The following is a 23,517-nucleotide window of genomic DNA, read 5'->3' as shown; positions in this document are numbered from 1 at the left end:
CTCTATTAACATTCATGTCTCCCACTCCACGTTTCCCCATCACCACCTCATATCCATTATTTTGACCTCCAATCTTGGCGTTGAAGTCCCCCATCAGGATAGTGAGGTCTCTGGCTCCATTACTTCCAAGTAGGTGGTTCAAGCTATCATAGTTCCTGGCCTTGACCTCTTCGCCTGCATCATTGGTGGGTGCGTAGCACTGAATAACGTGGGCTTCACGGGTTGCGGAGATGAGGCGAGAGCTGATGGGTTTCCATGCAGTCATGGCCTTTCTAGCGTTCGTCGTCATCATGATGGCTACTCCCTCTGTATGGTGGGCTCCTTTCTATACTTTCTTAATATGCTTTAGCTGCTCAGTATCATAGAGTAGCTATTTATTATCTCTCCACAGCAGCATTGGTGAAGTTCCTTTCAACAAAATAAAAAAAAAAGGAACAAGTCTCCACCAGGTCCTGATAATGATGAATGTGAGTTCATCGCTTCTTAATGATACTGATGACATATGCCAGATCATCTATAAATCATCATGTTCCTCCTTATTTTTTCGTATCAGCTCCATCAACTTACATCTTTCTGTTGACATTAGTGTGAAAATGTTTAGGCCAGATGTGGATGAGCACTGATCTCATAATGTAGGGTTTGATCCCAAAGAGAAAGAACTTTTTAAAGAGTGAGTTTTTAATTCATTTGCAGTTATTTATTTTTTATATATAAATGATAGATAGATAGATAGATAGATAGATAGATAGGTAGATAGATAGATAGATAGATAGATAGATAGATAGATAGATAGATGGATAGATAGATAGATAGATTATATCCATATGTGTGTGTGTACTATTTTTACTTTATACTTTTAAGTTGGATCACAGCTTGATAACTCCCTCTACTTCCTGCTCTCAAACACAAAAAGCTCCACTCTGTCCACAAGTTTCCTTGTTCTCACAGAGGATGGGTGTAACCAACATGTGGTGAAGTGCAGGAAGCTGTCAGCCTCCATTCACTCCAGAGACACATGATGTTTAGATCAGAGCTCAAACTAGTTTCATTTCGAAGAAAGTGAAAGTCAGACAATCATTGACACTGAGAGCTGAAATGGCACAGCAAGGAGTTCAGCTGGACCGGGAAGCTTTCTCTTGTACGATCTGTCTGGATCTACTGAAGGATCCGGTGACTATTCACTGTGGACACAGTTACTGCATGAGCTGTATTAAAGGCTTCTGGGATGAAGAGGATGAGAAGAAAATCCACAGCTGCCCTCAGTGCAGACAGACCTTCACACCGAGGCCTGTCCTGGGGGAAAACACCGTGTTAGCAGCTTTAGTGGAGCAGCTGAAGAAGACTGGACTCCAAGCTTCTCCTGCTGATCACTGCTATGCTGGACCTGAAGATGTGGCCTGTGATGTCTGTACTGGGAGGAAGCTGAAAGCCTTCAAATCCTGTCTGCTGTGTCTGGCCTCTTACTGTGAGAAACACCTCCAGCCTCACTATGATGTCGGTCCATTAAAGAAACACAAGCTGGTCGACCCCTCCAAGACACTGCAGGAGAACATCTGCTCTCGTCATGATGAGGTGATGAAGATTTTCTGTCGTACTGATCAGCAGAGTATCTGTTATCTCTGCTCTGTGGATGAACATAAAGGCCACGACACAGTCTCAGCTGCAGCAGAAAGGACTGAGAGGCAAAGAGAGCTCGAGGTCAGTCGACAGAAAATCCAGCAGAGAATCCAGGACAGAGAGAAAGATGTGAAGCTGCTTCAACAGGAAGTAGAGGCTGTCAATCGCTCTGCTGATAAAGCAGTGGAGGACAGTGAGAAGATCTTCACTGAGCTTATCCGTCTCATCCAGAAAAGAAGCTCTGATGTGAAGCAGCAGATCAGATCCCAGCAGGAAACTGAAGTGAGTCGAGTCAAAGAGCTTCAGGAGAAGCTGGAGCAGGAGATCACTGAGCTGAAGAGGAAAGACGCTGAACTGAAGCAGCTCTCACACACAGAGGATCACAACCAGTTTCTACACAACTACCCCTCACTGTCACAACTCAGTCAACCTACAGACTCATCCAGCATCAATATCCGTCCTCTGAAGTACTTTGAGGACGTGACAGCAGCTGTGTCAGAGCTCAGAGATCAACTACAGGACATCCTGAAGGAGAAATGGACAAACATCTCACTGACAGTGACTGAAGTGGACGTTTTACTGTCACAACCAGAACCCAAGACCAGAGCTGGATTCTTAAAATATGCAAATGAAATCACACTGGATCCAAACACTGCACACATAAATCTGTTATTATCTGAGGGGAACAGAAAAGCAACATTCATGAGTCAACAACAGTCTTATTCTAGTCACCCAGACAGATTCACTGGATGTTGGCAGGTCCTGAGTAGAGAGAGTCTGACTGGACGTTGTTACTGGGAGGTGGAGTGGAGCGGGAGGAGAGTTTATGTAGCAGTCGCATACAAGAACATCAGCAGAGCATGGAATGGATTTGGACGAAATGACAAATCTTGGGCGTTAGATTGTGACAGTAAAAGTTATAAGTTTTGGTTCAACAACATCTCAACTCCTGTCTCAGGTCCTCGGTCCTCCAGAGTAGGAGTGTACCTGGATCACAGAGCAGGTATTCTGTCCTTCTACAGCGTCTCTGAAACCATGACTCTCCTCCACAGAGTCCAGACCACATTCACTCAGCCTCTCTATGCTGGAGTTTGGTTTTATTATTTTGGAGACACAGCTGAGTTCTGTAAACTCAAATAGACAGAAACCATTTCAGACTTCATGTGTCAGATTCTGTGTTGAATTTCTTCATTTTCTTTGTCTCCAGTGTTTCTGAACTGCAGAGATCAGCTGTCAATCAAACTGGGATTATCAACACTTTTTTGTAATAATTTCTTTAAATGTCACTTTTTCCTGTGTGTTTTCATCCATGGAGACTATCACTGCTCATGACAATGTTTTAACTTTTACTGACATTTCTTCAGATGAAAATTTAAACTTCTCTTTGTTCTAAATCTTAGTTTAATGTTTGTATTGATGTATTTGTGTGTTGTTGTTTCTCCTCCACTGAGAAAACACCAGACCTTCCTTTATCATAGATATTTTGTTCTCACCACTTTGTACATTTTTATAAAGAGATATACAATAAAACTGTAATTATCCTGATAATAATCAATAAAGAGATCATTTATTATTTTCTTGTACATAGCTGACATTCTGGGTTAAACAAAGTGATTGTGTGGATGAAATGAATCTGAACATGAAATCATTGAACAAGAGTCATTTAACAGACTTTACTGATTAGATGTGTGAACAAACTGAAGGTTTATATAATGAATAAAGTTCTTTTTCTCAACAATGAACAAAATATTTTCTTTTGTCTTCATTTCTGGATCTTATTAAAAGCTTCTGGAGAAAATGTGAAACTAATATGAGAGTTTATTTGAGGCACTTTTCCTCCTGAAACACAACAAAGTTCAGTGTTCATGTTTAGAGCAGAAGAACGTTTTTCAGTGAGTCTCTGAACTTTCAACTTTCTTCACTAATTGTCAGAGAAATGAGCAGAGTTTTTATCATTTTTTGTGGACTTAGTGTCTTTTTTTTAAAACAGACCTAGAAAAATTGGAAAAAATAATGAGATCAAAGTGTCTGTATGTAACTGTTTAATTTACTTTGACACATATATTCAAATTTGTCAAGTTTTCCTGTAAACTTACCTACTGGCTGAGACGGCATTCGGCCATGAGGTGCAGTGTACAATTAAGACTTTTCTCCAACTGTGTTTCCTTCTGACCAGAACAAATCCCTTTAGTACATTTGGAATTATTTCAACACGGGTTAAGAAATAAAATTGCTGATTTAGTCGCTGTTATTGTTATGAGTAGTGCCCTGAATATTTTCATTTATATCACTTAAAAAATGTCTGAGATGGAAACATGTTAGTAACAATATTATCAAAAACATTATTTCCTATGAAATGTAATTCATAGTGAACATGAATTAATGCACTAATCTTTCTTCACAGTTCTGCACCAAAACAGAATAATGGAACAATAACAAAAACCATCAGGAAACTAATTTAGTTTTGTTCTGTTAACTTTGTTAAATAGTTGTGAATAGTGCAGAGAGCACACTGGCATCTGTGCAGGTAAGGACAACAGCACAGGCCACACCAAACCCTGTACTAATGACTGCACTAAAGTGACTAAACTTAATCAACAATAAATATTATGATTAGTTGAAGCTCTAAATATATTGATCAACAACTATAACTCTTCCTGTGGGCACCCATACGTGGAGGCTGGTGTATAAACTGATAATGGACAATGAAACACAGCTGTAAAGATATAAAATATGTCTTCATAGGACAAGTTACAATTGTTGACAAATACTGTACATTAATAAACACTTAAAATGTCCTTATCTGCTTACAACTACATTATAGTGTTTTATAAACCACTTATTAAATGTTTATATACTGATTATAAATGTTAAATAAGGGAACTTAAAGTGATTTTCTCTTCAACCTTCATTAATACATTTTTTTGACCACTTGGGGGCAGCAGAACACACTGTAAACATCACTGGCAGAATACAGTATTATCACCTTATACAGTTGATGTGGTGAACATGTTACCAAACAGTTGCCTATTTACTCTTCCAGCAGACAAGAGACAACATTAGCATTCATTTGCAGCCATTTTTCTGTCCTCTTGACAAATGTAAATCCACATTCACTCTCTTTTTAGGTCTGTTTTGGTCTGCAACAACTTCTGAGTAAAAGATGTGTGACTGTAGCTGCTGAATGTTGCTGCTGTGGCTGGAAGCAACGTTGTTAAGAACCAAAACAGTAACTTTGTGGACTTTAACACTGAAACAATGAGCTGAAAGAAGCTGAAACACTCAGAAGAGCTGAGGGGGACTGCAGAGTCAGCTTATAATTCTCTGTGTGTTTGTTACTTCAACCTCTTTCACATTACACATGATCATTGTATCCATTAATATAGAGATATTGATTAGAGCCGCTTTAAATATACAAACAAGCCCTTTCACATGAGCATTTCATAGTGTAAACATTGGAGCAATTTTACATGTTGGTTTCATCTTTGAGGAAAGCCCCCCAGTCACTTTCCTGTTTAAGAAACAAAGGCAGCCCTCAGTGGGTTATATAGACTTGGTTTCATAGATTCTGTGGCAGCTGGACAAGAAACTGAGATTAAACTCTAGTATTTACACTGTAGATATAACCCAAACCCAACGATTCTGGATGATCCACTGTTATATTGTGAGTGTTGCAGCAGGTTTACAGCTTGTATTCTAAACAAAACTTTATATTTCTAGGAGACTGTGGGATTCACGCTTTTGTATTCATCACAGTTTTCTTCTCTTTTTCTCTTTATTTCTAAAAAAAAGCCACTTTGATCTAATGGTTGACCTCTCTTGTTTCTGTTTATGTGTTTGGGTTGAGAAGTAACATTGAGGAAGTTATAAATAAGACTTGTCTCACATTTGAACTGGATGTCGTCACATTAAAGTTTACCTCTCACACCTCACATATGTTAATGTAATACGGTTTGTGATGTGTTAAGATACAAACATGTGATATTTAATAAGATACACACTTTATGAAAAGCTCTTTGAGACGTGCATGTAATGTGAGCTGTATGAATAAACTTGACTCAGTGTTTTACAGCTAAGTTAACTTGAGACTAACTCTATGCACCATCCTATCATTGATCCTGTCACTGCAAATGTGTGTGATGTAACACAGCAAGAGTAAAAATGACATAAAAACTGTTTCTGCTTCAGTGAAACAGAAATCTGACATTTGAGATGATTTACTCGAGTTCTTATTTGAGTAAAATGTTTCCATCTTTATTGATAACAGGCTGATGTAGATATTATGATGGTTAATTGTGTATCATGATTTATGTTTCAAGAAAACACATAACTGAACTAAATTAATATCCACACCAGGTTTACACGTTCATATTTCATTGTGCATTATCTTCATGTCGGCTGTGTAAAATGAGGATGAATTATCCATCTGGGAGTGAAAAAAGAAAGAGAATAAAGAGGAAGAAGAGAAAAGAAAGCAGGACAGTAACAACTGAAGCAGATAATGAAGAATGATGATTAATGATGAATTAATAAATTAAACCAAAATAATTAGATAGCAAAGATACATGATGTCATGTAACATGTAGCCTGACTAACATTTGTTTTAGGAGTTGACAAGAACTTGACTAATCATATCTAGCAAGACACAAATCATTTTTTCCTTTTTTATTTTGTTTTGTATTTTTTTTTTGCCAGCAGTAATCCTAACTGGTTTGTGTGATTTACAATCATTTGTTTGGTTCAGTTTGATAAAGTGTCCCTTTAGCTGTCAGCCAGCTTTGCCCCCAAATCTAAACTTATTTACCTTCAGATTATATGAGACTGATTAAAATCTAATGTAAACTAAATAAATATTTTTAGCTTTGGTAATGTTTGTGAAACCAGCTGTGAAACTGATTAAAGTTGAGTAAATCAGAGTAAATAATAATAAAAAGATAGTGATGAGATAATACAAATGAATAAGGCCATGAGGAAAATTTAAAAGATTCATTTCAGGAATTCATATGAACTCATTCTGAATATACTTTGTTGATATGCTGTTAATAAAGGTTAAACACACAGTATCTCTCTCAAACGGCTTCTCTTCCTGGAATGAATCACAGCTTGATAACTCCTCCCTCTTCTTCCTGCTCTCAAACACAACAAGCTCCACTCTGTCCACACCTGTCCTTGTTCCCTCCCCTTTAGATCTACAGTTTGAAGATGGGTGTAACCAACATGTGGTGAAGTGCAGGAAGCTGTCAGCCTCCATTCACTCCAGAGACACATGCTGTTTAGATCAGAGCTCAAACTAGTTTCATTTCTAAGAAAGTGAAAGTCAGACAGTCATTGACACTGAGAGCTGAAATGTCGCAGCAAGGAGTTCAGCTGGACCGGGAAGCTTTCTCTTGTTCTATCTGTCTGGATCTACTGAAGGATCCGGTGACTATTCACTGTGGACACAGTTACTGCATGAGCTGTATTAAAGGCTTCTGGGATGAAGAGGATGAGAAGAAAATCCACAGCTGCCCTCAGTGCAGACAGACCTTCACACCGAGGCCTGTCCTGGTGAAAAACACCATGTTAGCAGTTTTAGTGGAGCAGCTGAAGAAGACTGGACTCCAAGCTGCTCCTGCTGATCACTGCTATGCTGGACCTGAAGATGTGGCCTGTGATGTCTGTACTGGGAGGAAGCTGAAAGCCTTCAAATCCTGTCTGGTGTGTCTGGCCTCTTACTGTGAGAAACACCTCCAGCCTCACTATGATGTCGCTCCATTAAGGAAACACAAGCTGGTCGACCCCTCCAAGACGCTGCAGGAGAACATCTGCTCTCTTCATGATGAGGTGATGAAGATGTTCTGTCGTACTGATCAGCAGTGTATCTGTTATCTCTGCTCTGTGGATGAACATAAAGGCCACGACACAGTCTCAGCTGCAGCAGAAAGGACTGAGAGGCAGAGAGAGCTCGAGGTGAGTCGACAAAACATCCAGCAGAGAATCCAGGACAGAGAGAAAGATGTGAAGCTGCTTCAACAGGAAGTGGAGGCCGTCAATCGCTCTGCTGATAAAGCAGTGGAGGACAGTGAGAAGGTCTTCACTGAGCTGATCCGTCTGATCCAGAAAAGAAGCTCTGATGTGAAGCAGCAGATCAGATCCCAGCAGGAAACTGAAGTGAGTCGAGTCAAAGAGCTTCAGGAGAAGCTGGAGCAGGAGATCACTGAGCTGAAGAGGAAAGACGCTGAACTGAAGCAGCTCTCACACACAGAGGATCACAACCAGTTTCTACACAACTACCCGTCACTGTCACAACTCAGTGAACCTACAGACTCATCAAGCATCAATATCCATCCTCTGAGATACTTTGAGGATGTGACAGCAGCTGTGTCAGAGCTCAGAGATCAACTACAGGACATCCTGAAGGAGAAATGGACAAACATCTCACTGACAGTGACTGAAGTGGACGTTTTACTGTCACAACCAGAACCCAGGACCAGAGCTGGATTCTTAAAATATGCAAATGAAATCACACTGGATCCAAACACTGCACACATAAATCTGTTATTATCTGAGGGGAACAGAAAAGCAACATTCATGAGTCAACAACAGTCTTATTCTAGTCACCCAGACAGATTCACTGGATATTGGCAGGTCCTGAGTAGAGAGAGTCTGACTGGACGTTGTTACTGGGAGGTGGAGTGGAGCGGGAGGAGAGTTTATGTAGCAGTCGCATACAAGAATATCAGCAGAGCATGGATTGGATTTGGACACAATGACAAATCTTGGGCGTTAGATTGTGACACTGATAGTTATCAGTTTTGGTTCAACAACATCTCAACTCCCATCTCAGGTCCTCGGTCCTCCAGAGTAGGAGTGTACCTGGATCACAGAGCAGGTATTCTGTCCTTCTACAGCGTCTCTCAAACCATGACTCTCCTCCACAGAGTCCAGACCACATTCACTCAGCCTCTCTATGCTGGAGTTTGTCTTTATGATTATGGAGACACAGCTGAGTTCTGTAAACTCAAATAGACAGAAACCATTTCAGACTTCATGTGTCAGATTCTGTGTTGAATTTCTTCATTTTCTTTGTCTCCAGTGTTTCTGAACTGCAGAGATCAGCTGTCAATCAAACTGGGATTATCAACACTTTTTTGTAATAATTTCTTTAAATGTCACTTTTTCCTGTGTGTTTTCATCCATGGAGACTATCACTGCTCGTGATGATGTTTTAACTTTTACTGGCATTTCTTCAGATAAACATTTAAACTTCTCTTTGTTCTAAATCTTAGTTTAATGTTTGTATTGATGTATTTGTGTGTTGTTGTTTCTCCTCCACTGAGAAAACACCAGACCTTCCTTTATCATAGATATTTTGTTCTCACCACTTGGTACATTTTTACAATAAAACTGTAATTATCCTGATAATAATCAATAAGGAGATCATTTATTATTTTCTTGTACATAGCTGACATTCTGGGTTAAACAAAGTGATTGTGTGGATGAAGTGAATCTGAACATGAAATCATTGAACAAGAGTCATTTAACAGACTTTACTGATTAGATGTGTGAACAAACTGAAGGTTTATATCATGAATAAAGTTCTTTTTCTCAACAATGAACAAAATATTTTCTTTTGTCTTCATTTCTGGATCTTATTAAAAGCTTCTGGAGAAAATGTGAAACTAATATGAGAGTTTATTTGAGGCACTTTTCCTCCTGAAACACAACAAAGTTCAGTGTTCATGTTTAGAGCAGAAGAACGTTTTTCAGTGAGTCCCTGAACTTTCAACTTTCTTCACTAATTGTCAGAGAAATGAGCAGAGTTTTTATCATTTTTTGTGGACTTAGTGTCTTTTTTTTTAAAACAGACCTAGAAAAATTGGAAAAACTAATAAAATCAAAGTGTCTGTATGTGACTGTTTAATTTACTTTGACACATATATTCAAATTTGTCAAGTTTTCCTGTAAACTTACCTACTGGCTGAGACGGCATTCGGCCATGAGGTGCAGTGTACAATTAAGACTTTTCTCCAGCTGTGTTTCCTTCTGACCATAACAAATCCCTTTAGTACATTTGGAATTATTTCAACACAGGTTAAGAAATAAAATTGCTGATTTAGTCGCTGTTATTGTTATGAGTAGTGCCCTGAATATTTTCATTTATATTACTTACAAAATGTCTGAGATGGAAACATGTTAGTAACAATATTATCAAAAACATTATTTCCTATGAAATGTAATTCATAGTGAACATGAATTAATGCACTAATCTTTCTTCACAGTTCTGCACCAAAACAGAATAATGGAACAATAACAAAAACCATCAGGGAAACTAATTTAGTTTTGTTCTGTTAACTTTGTTAAATAGTTGTGAATAGTGCAGAGAGCACACTGGCATCTGTGCAGGTGAGGACAACAGCACAGGCCACACCAAACCCCATACTAATGACTGCACTAAAGTGACTAAGCTTAATCAACAATAAATATTATGATTAGTTGCAGCTCTAAATATATTGATCAACAACTATGAGTCTTCCTGTGGGCACTCATACGTGGAGGCTGGTGTATAAACTGATAATGGACAATGAAACACAGTAAAGATATAAAATATGTCTTCATAGGAGAAGTTACAATTTTTGACAAATACTGTACATTAATAAACACTTAAAATGTCCTCATCTACTTACATCTACATTATAGTGTTTTATAAACCACTTATTAAATGTTTATATACTGATTATAAATGCTAAATAAGGGAACTTAAAGTGATTTTCTCTTCAACCTGCGTTAGTACATTTTTTTGGCCACTTGGGGGCAGCAGAACACACTGTAAACATCAGTGGCAGAATACAGTATTATCACCTTATACAGTTGATGTGGTGAACATGTTACCAAACAGTTGCCTATTTACTCTTCCAGCAGACAAGAGACAACATTAGCATTCATTTTTCAGCCATTTTTCTGTCCTCTTGACAAATGTAAATCCACATTCACTCTCTTTTTAGGTCTGTTTTGGTCTGCAACAACTCCTGAGTAAAAGATGTGTGACTGTAGCTGCTGAATGTTGCTGCTGTGGCTGGAAGCAACGTTGTTAAGAACCAAAACAGTAACTTTGTGGACTTTAACACTGAAACAATGAGCTGAAAGAAGCTGAAACACTCAGAAGAGCTGAGGGGGACTGCAGAGTCAGCTTATAATTCTCTGTGTGTTTGTTACCTCGACCTCCTTCACATTACACATGGTCATTTTGTCCATTAATATACAGATATTGATTAGAGCAGCTTTAAATATACAAACAAGCCCTTTCACATGAGCATTTCATAGTGTAAACATTGGAGCAATTTTACATGTTGGTTTCATCTTTGAGGAAAGCCCCCCAGTCACTTTCCTGTTTAAGAAACAAAGGCAGCCCTCAGTGGGTTATATAGACTTGGTTTCATAGATTCTGTGGCAGCTGGACAAGAAGCTGAGATTATACTCTAGTATTTACACTGTAGATATAACCCAAACCCAACGATTCTGGATGATACACTGTTATATTGTGAGTGTTGCAGCAGGTTTACAGCTTGTATTCTAAACAAAACTTTATATTTCTAGGAGACTGTGGGATTCACACTTTTGTATTCATCACAGTTTTCTTCTCTTTTTCTCTTTATTTCTAAAAAAAGCCACTTTGATCTAATGGTTGACCTCTCTTGTTTCTGTTTATGTGTTTGGGTTGAGAAGTAACATTGAGGAAGTTATAAATAAGACTTCCAACATGTCTCACATTTGAATTGGATGTCGTCACATTAAAGTTTACCTCTCACACCTCACATATGTTAATGTAATATGGTTTGTGATGTGTTAAGATACAAACATGTGATATTTAATAAGCTACACACTTTATGAAAAGCTCTTTGAGACGTGCATGTAATGTGAGCTGTATGAATAAACTTGACTCAGTGTTTTACAGCTAAGTTAACTTGAGACTAACTCTATGCACCATCCTATCATTGATCCTGTCACTGCAAATGTGTGTGATGTAACACAGCAAGAGTAAAAATGACATAAAAACTGTTTCTGCTTCAGTGAAACAGAAATCTGACATTTGAGATGATTTACTCGAGTTCTTATTTGAGTAAAATGTTTCCATCTTTATTGATAACAGGCTGATGTACATATTATGATGGTTAATTGTGTATCATGATTTATGTTTCAAGAAAACACATAACTGAACTAAATTAATATCCACACCAGGTTTACACGTTCATATTTCATTGTGCATCATCTTCATGTCGGCTGTGTAAAATGAGGATGAATTATCCATCTGGGAGTGAAAAAAGAAAGAGAATAAAGAGGAAGAAGAGAAAAGAAAGCAGGACAGTAAAAACTGAAGCAGATAATGAAGAATGATGATTAATGATGAATTAATAAATTAACCAAAATAATTAGATAGCAAAGATACATGATGTCATGTAACATGTAGCCTGACTAACATTTGTTTTAGGAGTTGACAAGAACTTGACTAATCATATCTAGCAAGACAGAAATCGTTTTTTCCTTTTTTATTTTGTTTTGTATTTTTGTTGCCAGCAGTAATCCTAACTGGTTTGTGTGATTTACATTCATTTGTTTTTTTCAGTTTGACAAAGTGTCCCTTTAGCTGTCAGCCAGCTTTACCCCCAAATCTAAACTTATTTACCTTCAGATTATGTAGCCCATCTACCCTCTATATTATGTAGATGGGGCCCTGAGTTCTTTATCTGAATTTCCTTTGTTATATTATCTCTGATTAATGTAATGTTTTTTGCTTGGGTCACTTTGGAAATCCTATACCTCTTGAATATACCTTATTGTGAGACCACAGTGTAACAAACAATTGAGTGTACTAACCCTTTAACGCAGTACAATACCACACTCTAATATAAGTTGGTATAGAGTATGAAGGCTATGTAGCTTTTAACCTCTGAAATAATAAAATTTAATTCTAAAGCAAAATTAAATGAAAATAATATTAAATTAAATACCGGGAGTGTTCACTGCTTTTGTTTCACAAGTCACACAGTAGTTTTCCCTTTTTACCTTTCCAACTTTAAATTATATGCTTTTACTTGTCCACTGAATTATTTTAGTGACCAAACACACCCACACATTATCACTCTATGCTAAGCCGGCAAAAAGGATATAACAAAATAAAATAAAAGCGTTGCAGGCCTGATGCGGTGCTTGTGATCGTAGGGACCAAAAACTTAGTGGTCGCTTCACTCAAGTTTAGAGCATGAAACAAATAAAGCAGGTCGGTACGTTTTTCAGAGTTACGGCATCCTCCAGAGAAAGCTAACAGTCCACAGGTGTCTGTCCATGAGCAGGATGGCAGCACTCGGGCATATTCACGGAGTTTGGTGGTTATCCAGCGTTGCCAGAGGAACTCTGAGCATCCCCGGGTGGCTCAGAGCGATATCTGGTTGTTGTCCCTCGTTTCCAGGTCGGAATAAGTCCAGACGAAGCTACTTTGTCGAGCTGGGTTAGCTAGCAGCAGCCTACAGTCCGTTCACATTGCTAACTCACCGCTCACTTCATTAACGAGCAGCCTCTTTCAAGTTGGCTACAGCGCAGCAGACTTCGGATAGAAGTTATCTGTTACTCTCAAAACATGTCCTCTTACAGATTATCGAGCTGACAATCTAAGACTCAGGTACATCTATACTTTTTTCTGAACAACTTCAGATTTCCACCAGAAAAAAACTCTCTTACTCCCCCTGTCTGCGTACACACACACATCAGCCAAGTAACACACACAAACCTATTTGACCATATTCACCTCTCCAGAAAGATACCACTCTATTTAATTAGCAGCTTTTCTATCAAAAGGAAATAAAATAAAATACATGTATGCATTTTTAACATCCTTAACATGTTTACTCATGAATTTAACCTTTTTAAACACAATAAGAAATATGAATTTTAACCATATTCTTTTAACAAACCCTATTTATCTATTTATCTATCACAGACAACTATTTATAAACATATTTTTAACTGGGCTACACCATATGAGACTAATTAAAATCTAATGTAAACTAAATTAATATTTTTATTTTGGTAATGTTTGTGAAACCAGCTGTGAAACTGATTAAAGTTGAGTAAATCAGAGTAAATAATAATAAAAAGATAATGATGAGATAATACAAATGAAAAAGGCCATGAGGAAAATTTAAAAGATTCATCTCAGGAATTCATATGAACTCATTCTGAATATACTTTGTTGATATGCTGTTAATAAAGGTTAAACACACAGTATCTCTCTCAAACGGCTCCTCTTCCTGGAATGAATCACAGCTTGATAACTCCTCCTTCTTCTTCCTGCTCTCAAACACAACAAGCTCCACTCTGTCACACATGTCCTTGTTCCCTCCCCTTTAGATCTACAGTTTGAAGATGGGTGTAACCAACATGTGGTGAAGTGCAGGAAGCTGTCAGTCTCCATTCACTCCAGAGACACATGATGTTTAGATCAGAGCTCAAACTAGTTTCATTTCTAAGAAAGTGAAAGTCAGACAGTCATTGACACTGAGAGCTGAAATGGCGCAGCAAGGAGTTCAGCTGGACCGGGAAGCTTTCTCTTGTTCTATCTGTCTGGATCTACTGAAGGATCCGGTGACTATTCACTGTGGACACAGTTACTGCATGAGCTGTATTAAAGGCTTCTGGGATGAAGAGGATGAGAAGAAAATCTACAGCTGCCCTCAGTGCAGACAGACCTTCACACCGAGGCCTGTCCTGGTGAAAAGCACCATGTTAGCAGTTTTAGTTGAGCAGCTGAAGAAGACTGGACTCCAAGCTGCTCCTGCTGATCACTGCTATGCTGGACCTGAAGATGTGGCCTGTGATGTCTGCACTGGGAGGAAGCGGAAAGCCTTCAAATCCTGTCTGGTGTGTCTGGCCTCTTACTGTGAGAAACACCTCCAGCCTCACTATGATGTCGCTCCATTAAGGAAACACAAGCTGGTCGACCCCTCCAAGACGCTGCAGGAGAACATCTGCTCTCGTCATGATGATTTTCTGCCGTACTGATCAGCAGAGTATCTGTTCTCTCTGCTCTGTGGATGAACATAAAGGCCACGACACAGTCTCAGCTGCAGCAGAAAGGACTGAGAGGCAGAGAGAGCTCGAGGTGAGTCGACAAAACATCCAGCAGAGAATCCAGGACAGAGAGAAAGATGTGAAGCTGCTTCAACAGGAAGTGGAGGCCGTCAGTCGCTCTACTGATAAAGCACTGGAGGACAGTGAGAAGATCTTCACTGAGCTGATCCGTCTCATCCAGAAAAGAAGCTCTGATGTGAAGCAGCAGATCAGATCCCAGCAGGAAACTGAAGTGAGTCGAGTCAAAGAGCTTCAGGAGAAGCTGGAGCAGGAGATCACTGAGCTGAAGAGGAAAGACGCTGAACTGAAGCAGCTCTCACACACAGAGGATCACAACCAGTTTCTACACAACTACCCCTCACTGTCACAACTCAGTGAACCTACAGACTCATCCAGCATCAATATCCGTCCTCTGAGATACTTTGAGGATGTGACAGCAGCTGTGTCAGAGCTCAGAGATCAACTACAGGACATCCTGAAGGAGAAATGGACAAACATCTCACTGACAGTGACTGAAGTGGACGTTTTACTGTCACAACCAGAACCCAAGACCAGAGCTGGATTCTTAAAATATTCACGTGAAATCACACTGGATCCAAACACTGCACACACATGGCTGTTATTATCTGAGGGGAACAGAAAAGCAACAGTCATGACTGAAGCACAGTCTTATTCTAGTCACCCAGACAGATTCACTAGATGGTTTCAGGTCCTGAGTAGAGAGAGTCTGACTGGACGTTGTTACTGGGAGGTGGAGTGGAGCGGGATGGGAGTTTATGTAGCAGTCGCATACAAGAACATCAGCAGAGCAGGGGATGAAAGTAGATTTGGACACAATGACAAATCTTGGGTGTTAGATTGTGACACTAACAGTTATCAGTTTTGGTTCAACAACATCTCAACTCCCGTCTCAGGTCCTCGGTCCTCCAGAGTAGGAGTGTACCTGGATCACAGAGCAGGTATTCTGTCCTTCTACAGCGTCTCTGAAACCATGACTCTCCTCCACAGAGTCCAGACCACATTCACTCAGCCTCTCTATGCTGGAGTTTGGTTTTGTTATTCTGGAGACACAGCTGAGTTCTGTAAACTCAAATAGACAGAAACCATTTCAGACTTCATGTGTCAGATTCTGTGTTGAATTTCTTCATTTTCTTTGTCTCCAGTGTTTCTGAACTGCAGAGATCAGCTGTCAATCAAACTGGGATTATCAATACTTTTTTGTAATAATTTCTTTAAATGTCACTTTTTCCTGTGTGTTTTCATCCATGGAGACTATCACTGCTCATGACGATGTTTTAACTTTTACTGGCATTTCTTCAGATGAAAATTTAAACTTCTCTTTGTTCTAAATCTTAGTTTAATGTTTGTATTGATGTATTTGTGTGTTGTTGTTTCTCCTCCACTGAGAAAACACCAGACCTTCCTTTATCATAGATATTTTGTTCTCACCACTTTGTACATTTTTATAAAGAAATATACAATAAAACTGTAATTATCCTGATAATAATCAATAAGGAGATCATTTATTATTTTCTTGTACATAGCTGACATTCTGGGTTAAACAAAGTGATTGTGTGGATGACGTGAATCTGAACATGAAATCATTGAACAAGAGTCATTTAACAGACTTTACTGATTAGATGTGTGAACAAACTGAAGGTTTATATAATGAATAAAGTTCTTTTTCTCAACAATGAACAAAATATTTTCTTTTGTCTTCATTTCTGGATTTTATTCAAAGCTTCTGGAGAAAATGTGAAACTAATATGAGAGTTTATTTGAGGCACTTTTCCTCCTGAAACACAACAAAGTTCAGTGTTCATGTTTAGAGCAGAAGAACGTTCAGTGAGTCTCTAAACTTTCAACTTTCTTCACTAATTGTCAGAGAAATGAGCAGAGTTTTTATCATTTTTTGTGGACTTAGTGTCTTTTTTTTTAAAACAGACCTAGAAAAATTGGAAAAACTAATAAAATCAAAGTGTCTGTATGTGACTGTTTAATTTACTTTGACACATATATTCAAATTTGTTAAGTTTTCCTGTAAACTTACCTGCTGGCTGAGACGGCATTCGGCCATGAGGTGCAGTGTACAATTAAGACTTTTCTCCAACTGTGTTTCCTTCTGACCATAACAAATCCCTTTAGTACATTTGGAATTATTTCAACACGGGTTAAGAAATAAAATTGCTGATTTAGTCGCTGTTATTGTTATGAGTAGTGCCCTGAATATTTTCATTTATATTACTTACAAAATGTCTGAGATGGAAACATGTTAGTAACAATATTATCAAAAACATTATTTCCTATGAAATGTAATTCATAGTGAACATGAATCAATGCACTAATCTTTCTTCACAGTTCTGCACTAAAACAGAATAATGGAACAATAACAAAAACCATCAGGGAAACTAATTTAGTTTTGTTCTGTTAACTTTGTTAAATAGTTGTGAATAGTGCAGAGAGCACACTGGCATCTATGCAGGTAAGGACAACAGCACAGGCCACACCAAACCCTGTACTAATGACTGCACTAAAGTGACTAAACTTAATCAACAATAAATATTATGATTAGTTGAAGCTCTAAATATATTGATCAACAACTATGACTCTTCCTGTGGGCACCCATACGTGGAGGCTGGTGTATAAACTGATAATGGACAATGAAACACAGTAAAGATATAAAATATGTCTTCATAGGAGAAGTTACAATTGTTGACAAATACTGTACATTAATAAACACTTAAAATGTCCTCATCTACTTACATCTACATTATAGTGTTTTATAAACCACTTATTAAATGTTTATATACTGATTATAAATGCTAAATAAGGGAACTTAAAGTGATTTTCTCTTCAACCTGCGTTAGTACATTTTTTTGACCACTTGGGGGCAGCAGAACACACTGTAAACATCACTGGCAGAATACAGTATTATCACCTTATACAGTTGATGTGGTGAACATGTTACCAAACAGTTGCCTATTTACTCTTCCAGCAGACAAGAGACAACATTAGCATTCATTTGCAGCCATTTTTCTGTCCTCTTGACAAATGTAAATCCACATTCACTCTCTTTTTAGGTCTGTTTTGGTCTGCAACAACTCCTGAGTAAAAGATGTGTGACTGTAGCTGCTGAATGTTGCTACTGTGGCCGGAAGCAACGTTGTTAAGAACCAAAACAGTAACTTTGTGGACTTTAATACTGAAACAATGAGCTGAAAGAAGCTGAAACACTCAGAAGAGCTGAGGGGGACTGCAGAGTCAGCTTATAATTCTCTGTGTGTTTGTTACCTCAACCTCCTCCACATTACAGATGATCATTTTGTCCATTAATATACAGATATTGATTAGAGCAGCTTTAAATATACAAACAAGCCCTTTCACATGAGCATTTCATAGTGTAAACATTGGAGCAATTTTACATGTTGGTTTCATCTTTGAGGAAAGCCCCCCAGTCACTTTCCTGTTTAAGAAACAAAGGCAGCCCTCAGTGGGTTATATAGACTTGGTTTCATAGATTCTGTGGCAGCTGGACAAGAAGCTGAGATTATACTCTAGTATTTACACTGTAGATATAACCCAAACACAACGATTCTGGATGATCCACTGTTATATTGTGAGTGTTGCAGCAGGTTTACAGCTTGTATTCTAAACAAAACTTTATATTTCTAGGAGACTGTGGGATTCACACTTTTGTATTCATCAGTTTTCTTCTCTTTTTCTCTTTATTTCTAAAAACAAGCCACTTTGATCTAATGGTTGACCTCTCTTGTTTCTGTTTATGTGTTTGGGTTGAGAAGAAACATTGAGGAAGTTACAAATAAGACTTCCAACATGTCTCACATTTGAACTGGATGTCGTCACATTAAAGTTTACCTCTCACACCTCACATATGTTAATGTAATATGGTTTGTGATGTGTTAAGATACAAACATGTGATATTTAATAAGCTACACACTTTATGAAAAGCTCTTTGAGATGTGCATGTAATGTGAGCTGTATGAATAAACTTGACTCAGTGTTTTAAAGCTAAGTTAACTTGAGACTAACTCTATGCACCATCCTATCATTGATCCTGTCACTGCAAATGTGTGTGATGTAACACAGCAAGAGTAAAAGTAACATAAAAACTGTTTCTGCTTCAGTGAAACAGAAATCTGACATTTGAGATGATTTACTCGAGTTCTTATTTGAGTAAAATGTTTCCATCTTTATTGATAACAGGCTGATGTAGATATTATGATGGTTAATTGTGTATCATGATTTATGTTTCAGGAAAACACATAACTGAACTAAATTAATATCCACACCAGGTTTACACGTTCATATTTCATTGTGCATCATCTTCATGTCGGCTGTGTAAAATGAGGATGAATTATCCATCTGGGAGTGAAAAAAGAAAGAGAAGAAAGAGGAAGAAGAGAAAAGAAAGCAGGACAGTAAAAACTGAAGCAGATAATGAAGAATGATGATTAATGATGAATTAATAAATTAAGCCAAATAATTAGATAGCAAAGATACATGATGTCATGTAACATGTAGCCTGACTAACATTTGTTTTAGGAGTTGACAAGAACTTGACTAATCATATCTAGCAAGACAGAAATCATTTTTTCCTTTTTTATTTTGTTTTGTATTTTTTGCCAGCAGTAATCCTAACTGGTTTGTGTGATTTACAATCATTTGTTTGGTTCAGTTTGATAAAGCGTCCCTTTAGCTGTCAGCCAGCTTTACCCCCAAATCTAAACTTATTTACCTTCAGATTATATGAGACTAATTAAAATCTAATGTAAACTAAATGAATATTTTATTTTGGTAATGTTTGTGAAACCAGCTGTGAAACTGATTAAAGTTGAGTAAATCAGAGTAAATAATAATAAAAAGATAATGATGAGATAATACAAATGAATAAAGGCCATAAGGAAAATTTAAAAGATTCATTTCAGGAATTCATATGAACTTATTCTGAATATACTTTGTTGATATGCTGTTAATAAAGGTTAAACACACAGTATCTCTCTCAAACGGCTCCTCTTCCTGGAATGAACAGCTTGATAACTCCTCCCTCTTCTTCCTGCTCTCAAACACAACAAGCTTCACTCTGTCACACATGTCCTTGTTCCCTCCCCTTTAAATCTACAGTTTGAAGATGGGTGTAACCAACATGTGGTGAAGTGCAGGAAGCTGTCAGCCTCGATTCACACCAGAGACACATGATGTTTAGATCAGAGATCAAACTAGTTTCATTTCTAAGAAAGTGAAAGTCAGACAGTCATTGACACTGAGAGCTGAAATGGCGCAGCAAGGAGTTCAGCTGGACCGGGAAGCTTTCTCTTGTTCTATCTGTCTGGATCTACTGAAGGATCCGGTGACTATTCACTGTGGACACAGTTACTGCATGAGCTGTATTAAAGGCTTCTGGGATGGAGAGGATGAGAAGAAAATCTACAGCTGCCCTCAGTGCAGACAGACCTTCGCACTGAGGCCTGTCCTGGTGAAAAACACCATGTTAGCAGTTTTAGTGGAGCAGCTGAAGAAGACTGGACTCCAAGCTGCTCCTGCTGATCACTGCTATGCTGGACCTAAAGATGTGGCCTGTGATTTCTGCACTGGGAGGAAGCTGAAAGCCTTCAAGTCCTGTCTGGTGTGTCTGGCCTCTTACTGTGAGAAACACCTCCAGCCTCACTATGATGTCGCTCCATTAAAGAAACACAAGCTGGTCGACCCCTCCAAGACGCTGCAGGAGAACATCTGCTCTCGTCATGATGAGGTGATGAAGATGTTCTGTCGTACTGATCAGCACAGTATCTGTTATCTCTGCTCTGTGGATGAACATAAAGGCCACGACATAGTCTCAGCTGCAGCAGAAAGGACTGAGAGGCAGAGAGAGCTCGAGGTGAGTCGTCACAAAATCCAGCAGAGAATCCAGGACAGAGAGAAAGATGTGAAGATGCTTCAACAGGAAGTGGAGGCCGTCAATCTCTCTGCTGATAAAGCAGTGGAGGACAGTGAGAAGATCTTCACTGAGCTGATCCGTCTCATCCAGAAAAGAAGCTCTGATGTGAAGCAGCAGATCAGATCCCAGCAGGAAACTGAAGTGAGTCGAGTCAAAGAGCTTCAGGAGAAGCTGGAGCAGGAGATCACTGAGCTGAAGAGGAAAGACGCTGAACTGAAGCAGCTCTCACACACAGAGGATCACAACCAGATTCTACACAACTACCCCTCACTGTCACAACTCAGTGAACCTACAGACTCATCAAGCATCAATATCCGTCCTCTGAAGTACTTTGAGGACGTGACAGCAGCTGTGTCAGAGCTCAGAGATCAACTACAGGACATCCTGAAGGAGAAATGGACAAACATCTCACTGGCAGTGACTGAAGTGGACGTTTTACTGCCACAACCAGAACCCAAGACCAGAGCTGAGTTCTTAAAATATTCACGTGAAATCACACTGGATCCAAACACTGCACGCACATGGCTGTTATTATCTGAGGGGAACAGAGAAGCAACATTCATGAGGAAACAACAGTCTTATTCTAGTCACCCAGACAGATTCACTGGGCGGCATCAGGTCCTGAGTAGAGAGAGTTTGACTGGACGTTGTTACTGGGAGGTGGAGTGGAGCGGGATGGAAGTTCATGTAGCAGTCGCATACAAGAATATCAGCAGAGCAGGGGATGAAAGTAGATTTGGACACAATGACAAATCTTGGGCGTTAGATTGTGACAGTAAAAGTTATAAGTTTTTGTTCAACAACATCTCAACTCCCGTCTCAGGTCCTCGGTCCTCCAGAGTAGGAGTGTACCTGGATCACAGAGCAGGTATTCTGTCCTTCTACAGCGTCTCTGAAACCATGACTCTCCTCCACAGAGTCCAGACCACATTCACTCAGCCTCTCTATGCTGGAATTAGGTTTTGTTATTTTGGAGACACAGCTGAGTTCTGTAAACTCAAATAGACAGAAACCATTTCAGACTTCATGTGTCAGATTCTGTGTTGAATTTCTTCATTTTCTTTGTCTCCAGTGTTTCTGAACTGCAGAGATCAGCTGTCAATCAAATTGGGATTATCAACACTTTTTTTGTAATAATTTCTTTAAATGTCACTTTTTCCTGTGTGTTTTCATCCATGGAGACTATCACTGCTCATGACAATCTTTTAACTTTTACTGACATTTCTTCAGATGAAAATTTAAACTTCTCTTTGTTCTAAATCTTAATTTAATGTTTGTATTGATGTATTTGTGTGTTGTTGTTTCTCCTCCACTGAGAAAACACCAGACCTTCCTTTATCATAGATATTTTGTTCTCACCACTTTGTACATTTTTATAAAGAAATATACAATAAAACTGTAATTATCCTGATAATAATCAATAAGGAGATCATTTATTATTTTCTTGTACATAGCTGACATTCTGGGTTAAACAAAGTGATTGTGTGGATGAAGTGAATCTGAACATGAAATCATTGAACAAGAGTCATTTAACAGACTTTACTGATTAGATGTGTGAACAAACTGAAGGTTTATATCATGAATAAAGTTCTTTTTCTCAACAATGAACAAAATGTTTTCTTTTGTCTTCATTTCAGGATCTTATTAAAAGCTTCTGGAGAAAATGTGAAACTAATATGAGAGTTTATTTGAGGCACTTTTCCTCCTGAGTTTATATACTGACTTTGCTTTCTTAGACATTAGACATACAATATTTCCCTCTGAAATGTAGTGGAGTGGAAGTATAAAGTAAAATGTGTTAAATGTGAATATTTTATGATTTCCTTCATCTTCTGTGATATTAACTGAATATTTTTGGGTTGTTGACTGTTGGACGGGACAAAACAAGACATTTTAAGTTGCATCTTGGGCTTTGAGAGACACCAGTTGTCATTTTTCACGATTTTCTGACTAAATGATTGAGAAAATAATTGACAGAATTATCGATAATGAATATTATGATTGGTTACAGCTCTAAATATATTGATCAACAACTATGACTCTTCCTGTGGGCACCCATACATGGAGGCTGGTGTATAAACTGATAATGGACAATGAACTTACATTACTTACTTAGTTCCTTTGCTCTGTTTGTTTGGTTGTCCTCCATGTTTCAGATCCATACAGCAACACCTGCTTGACGTCGGTGTTTCTCAGTTTGGTGTTTGTTGAGATGTTTTTTGAGCTCCAGATCTTTCTGAGCATGTTAAACACCACCCTTGCCTTGTTAATCCGGCTTTTTATATCAGCCCCTGTCCCTCCGGTGATGTCCACAACACTGCCCAAGTATGTGAACGCCTCCACCTCTTCCGGGTTATCGTTGTTTATGAGGATGGGGTTGCTGGATTTGGAATGGATCTTCATGATCTGTGTCTTAGCTGTATTGGGTGTCAGTCCAAGCTTTGATGCGGCTGGTGTGAGTCTGTCTGTCTTTTCTTGTATCTGGTTTTGTGTGTGTGAAAGCAGAGCTATGTCATCTGCAAAATCAAGGTCATCCAGCTGCTCTCACAGTGTCCACTGGATCCCATTTTTCCTCCCTTCCGTAGTTTCCCTCATTATCCAGTCAATTGCCAGGAGGAACAGGAATGGAGAAAGGAGACATCTCTGTTTTACACCTGTCCTGACCTTCAAGCTCCGGGAGAGTTGGCCTGCATGATGTTCCTTCATATGATGCTTTGATAAGGTTTGTGATTTTAGTGGGAGTCCCATAGTAGTCCATTGGGCGCCATAGTGATGTCCTGTCTAAACTGTCAAATGCTTTTTCGAAGTCGATGAAGTTTATGTATAGGGACGTGTTACAT

General features: G+C 38.6%; 3 protein-coding genes and 1 pseudogene across 3 annotated transcripts; all 4 read left to right on the top strand.

The window, feature by feature from the left end:
* The first annotated feature begins 1,095 nt into the window (after positions 1-1,095).
* LOC122996154 (tripartite motif-containing protein 16-like) lies at positions 1,096-2,757 on the top strand. Its single transcript, XM_044371736.1, has one exon. The coding sequence runs from the start codon at positions 1,096-1,098 to the stop codon at positions 2,755-2,757; it is 1,662 nt and encodes a 553-aa protein (XP_044227671.1).
* Positions 2,758-6,794: 4,037 nt separating this feature from the next.
* On the top strand, positions 6,795-8,625 carry LOC122996153 (tripartite motif-containing protein 16-like). The gene has a single exon (XM_044371735.1). It carries the CDS (start codon positions 6,964-6,966, stop codon positions 8,623-8,625), a length of 1,662 nt encoding a protein of 553 aa, XP_044227670.1. The 5' UTR covers positions 6,795-6,963.
* A 5,461-nt stretch (positions 8,626-14,086) lies between these two features.
* Positions 14,087-15,817, top strand: LOC122996155 (annotated as a pseudogene).
* A 4,151-nt stretch (positions 15,818-19,968) lies between these two features.
* On the top strand, positions 19,969-21,682 carry LOC122995553 (tripartite motif-containing protein 16-like). Its single transcript, XM_044370861.1, has 2 exons — positions 19,969-20,480; positions 20,562-21,682. Exons 1-2 carry the CDS (start codon positions 20,015-20,017, stop codon positions 21,680-21,682), a joined length of 1,587 nt encoding a protein of 528 aa, XP_044226796.1. The 5' UTR covers positions 19,969-20,014.
* The last annotated feature ends 1,835 nt before the right edge of the window (positions 21,683-23,517 follow it).

The sequence above is a fragment of the Thunnus albacares genome, chromosome 13, assembly GCF_914725855.1.
Source record: "Thunnus albacares chromosome 13, fThuAlb1.1, whole genome shotgun sequence".
NCBI lineage: Eukaryota > Metazoa > Chordata > Actinopteri > Scombriformes > Scombridae > Thunnus > Thunnus albacares.
Note: the sequence above shows the minus strand (reverse complement) of the source record. Positions and strands in the feature narration are given on the sequence as shown.

What these genes read in the sequence shown, in the direction of transcription:
- LOC122996154 (XM_044371736.1), top strand. Translation starts at nt 1,096, where the DNA reads ATGGCACAGCAAGGAGTTCAGCTGGACCGGGAAGCTTTCTCTTGTACG.
- LOC122996153 (XM_044371735.1), top strand. Translation starts at nt 6,964, where the DNA reads ATGTCGCAGCAAGGAGTTCAGCTGGACCGGGAAGCTTTCTCTTGTTCT.
- LOC122995553 (XM_044370861.1), top strand. Translation starts at nt 20,015, where the DNA reads ATGGCGCAGCAAGGAGTTCAGCTGGACCGGGAAGCTTTCTCTTGTTCT. An exon ending in GCAGGAGAACATCTGCTCTC is followed by an intron (nt 20,481 to 20,561) that starts GTCATGATGAGG and finishes ATGAACATAAAG; the next exon opens with GCCACGACATAGTCTCAGCT.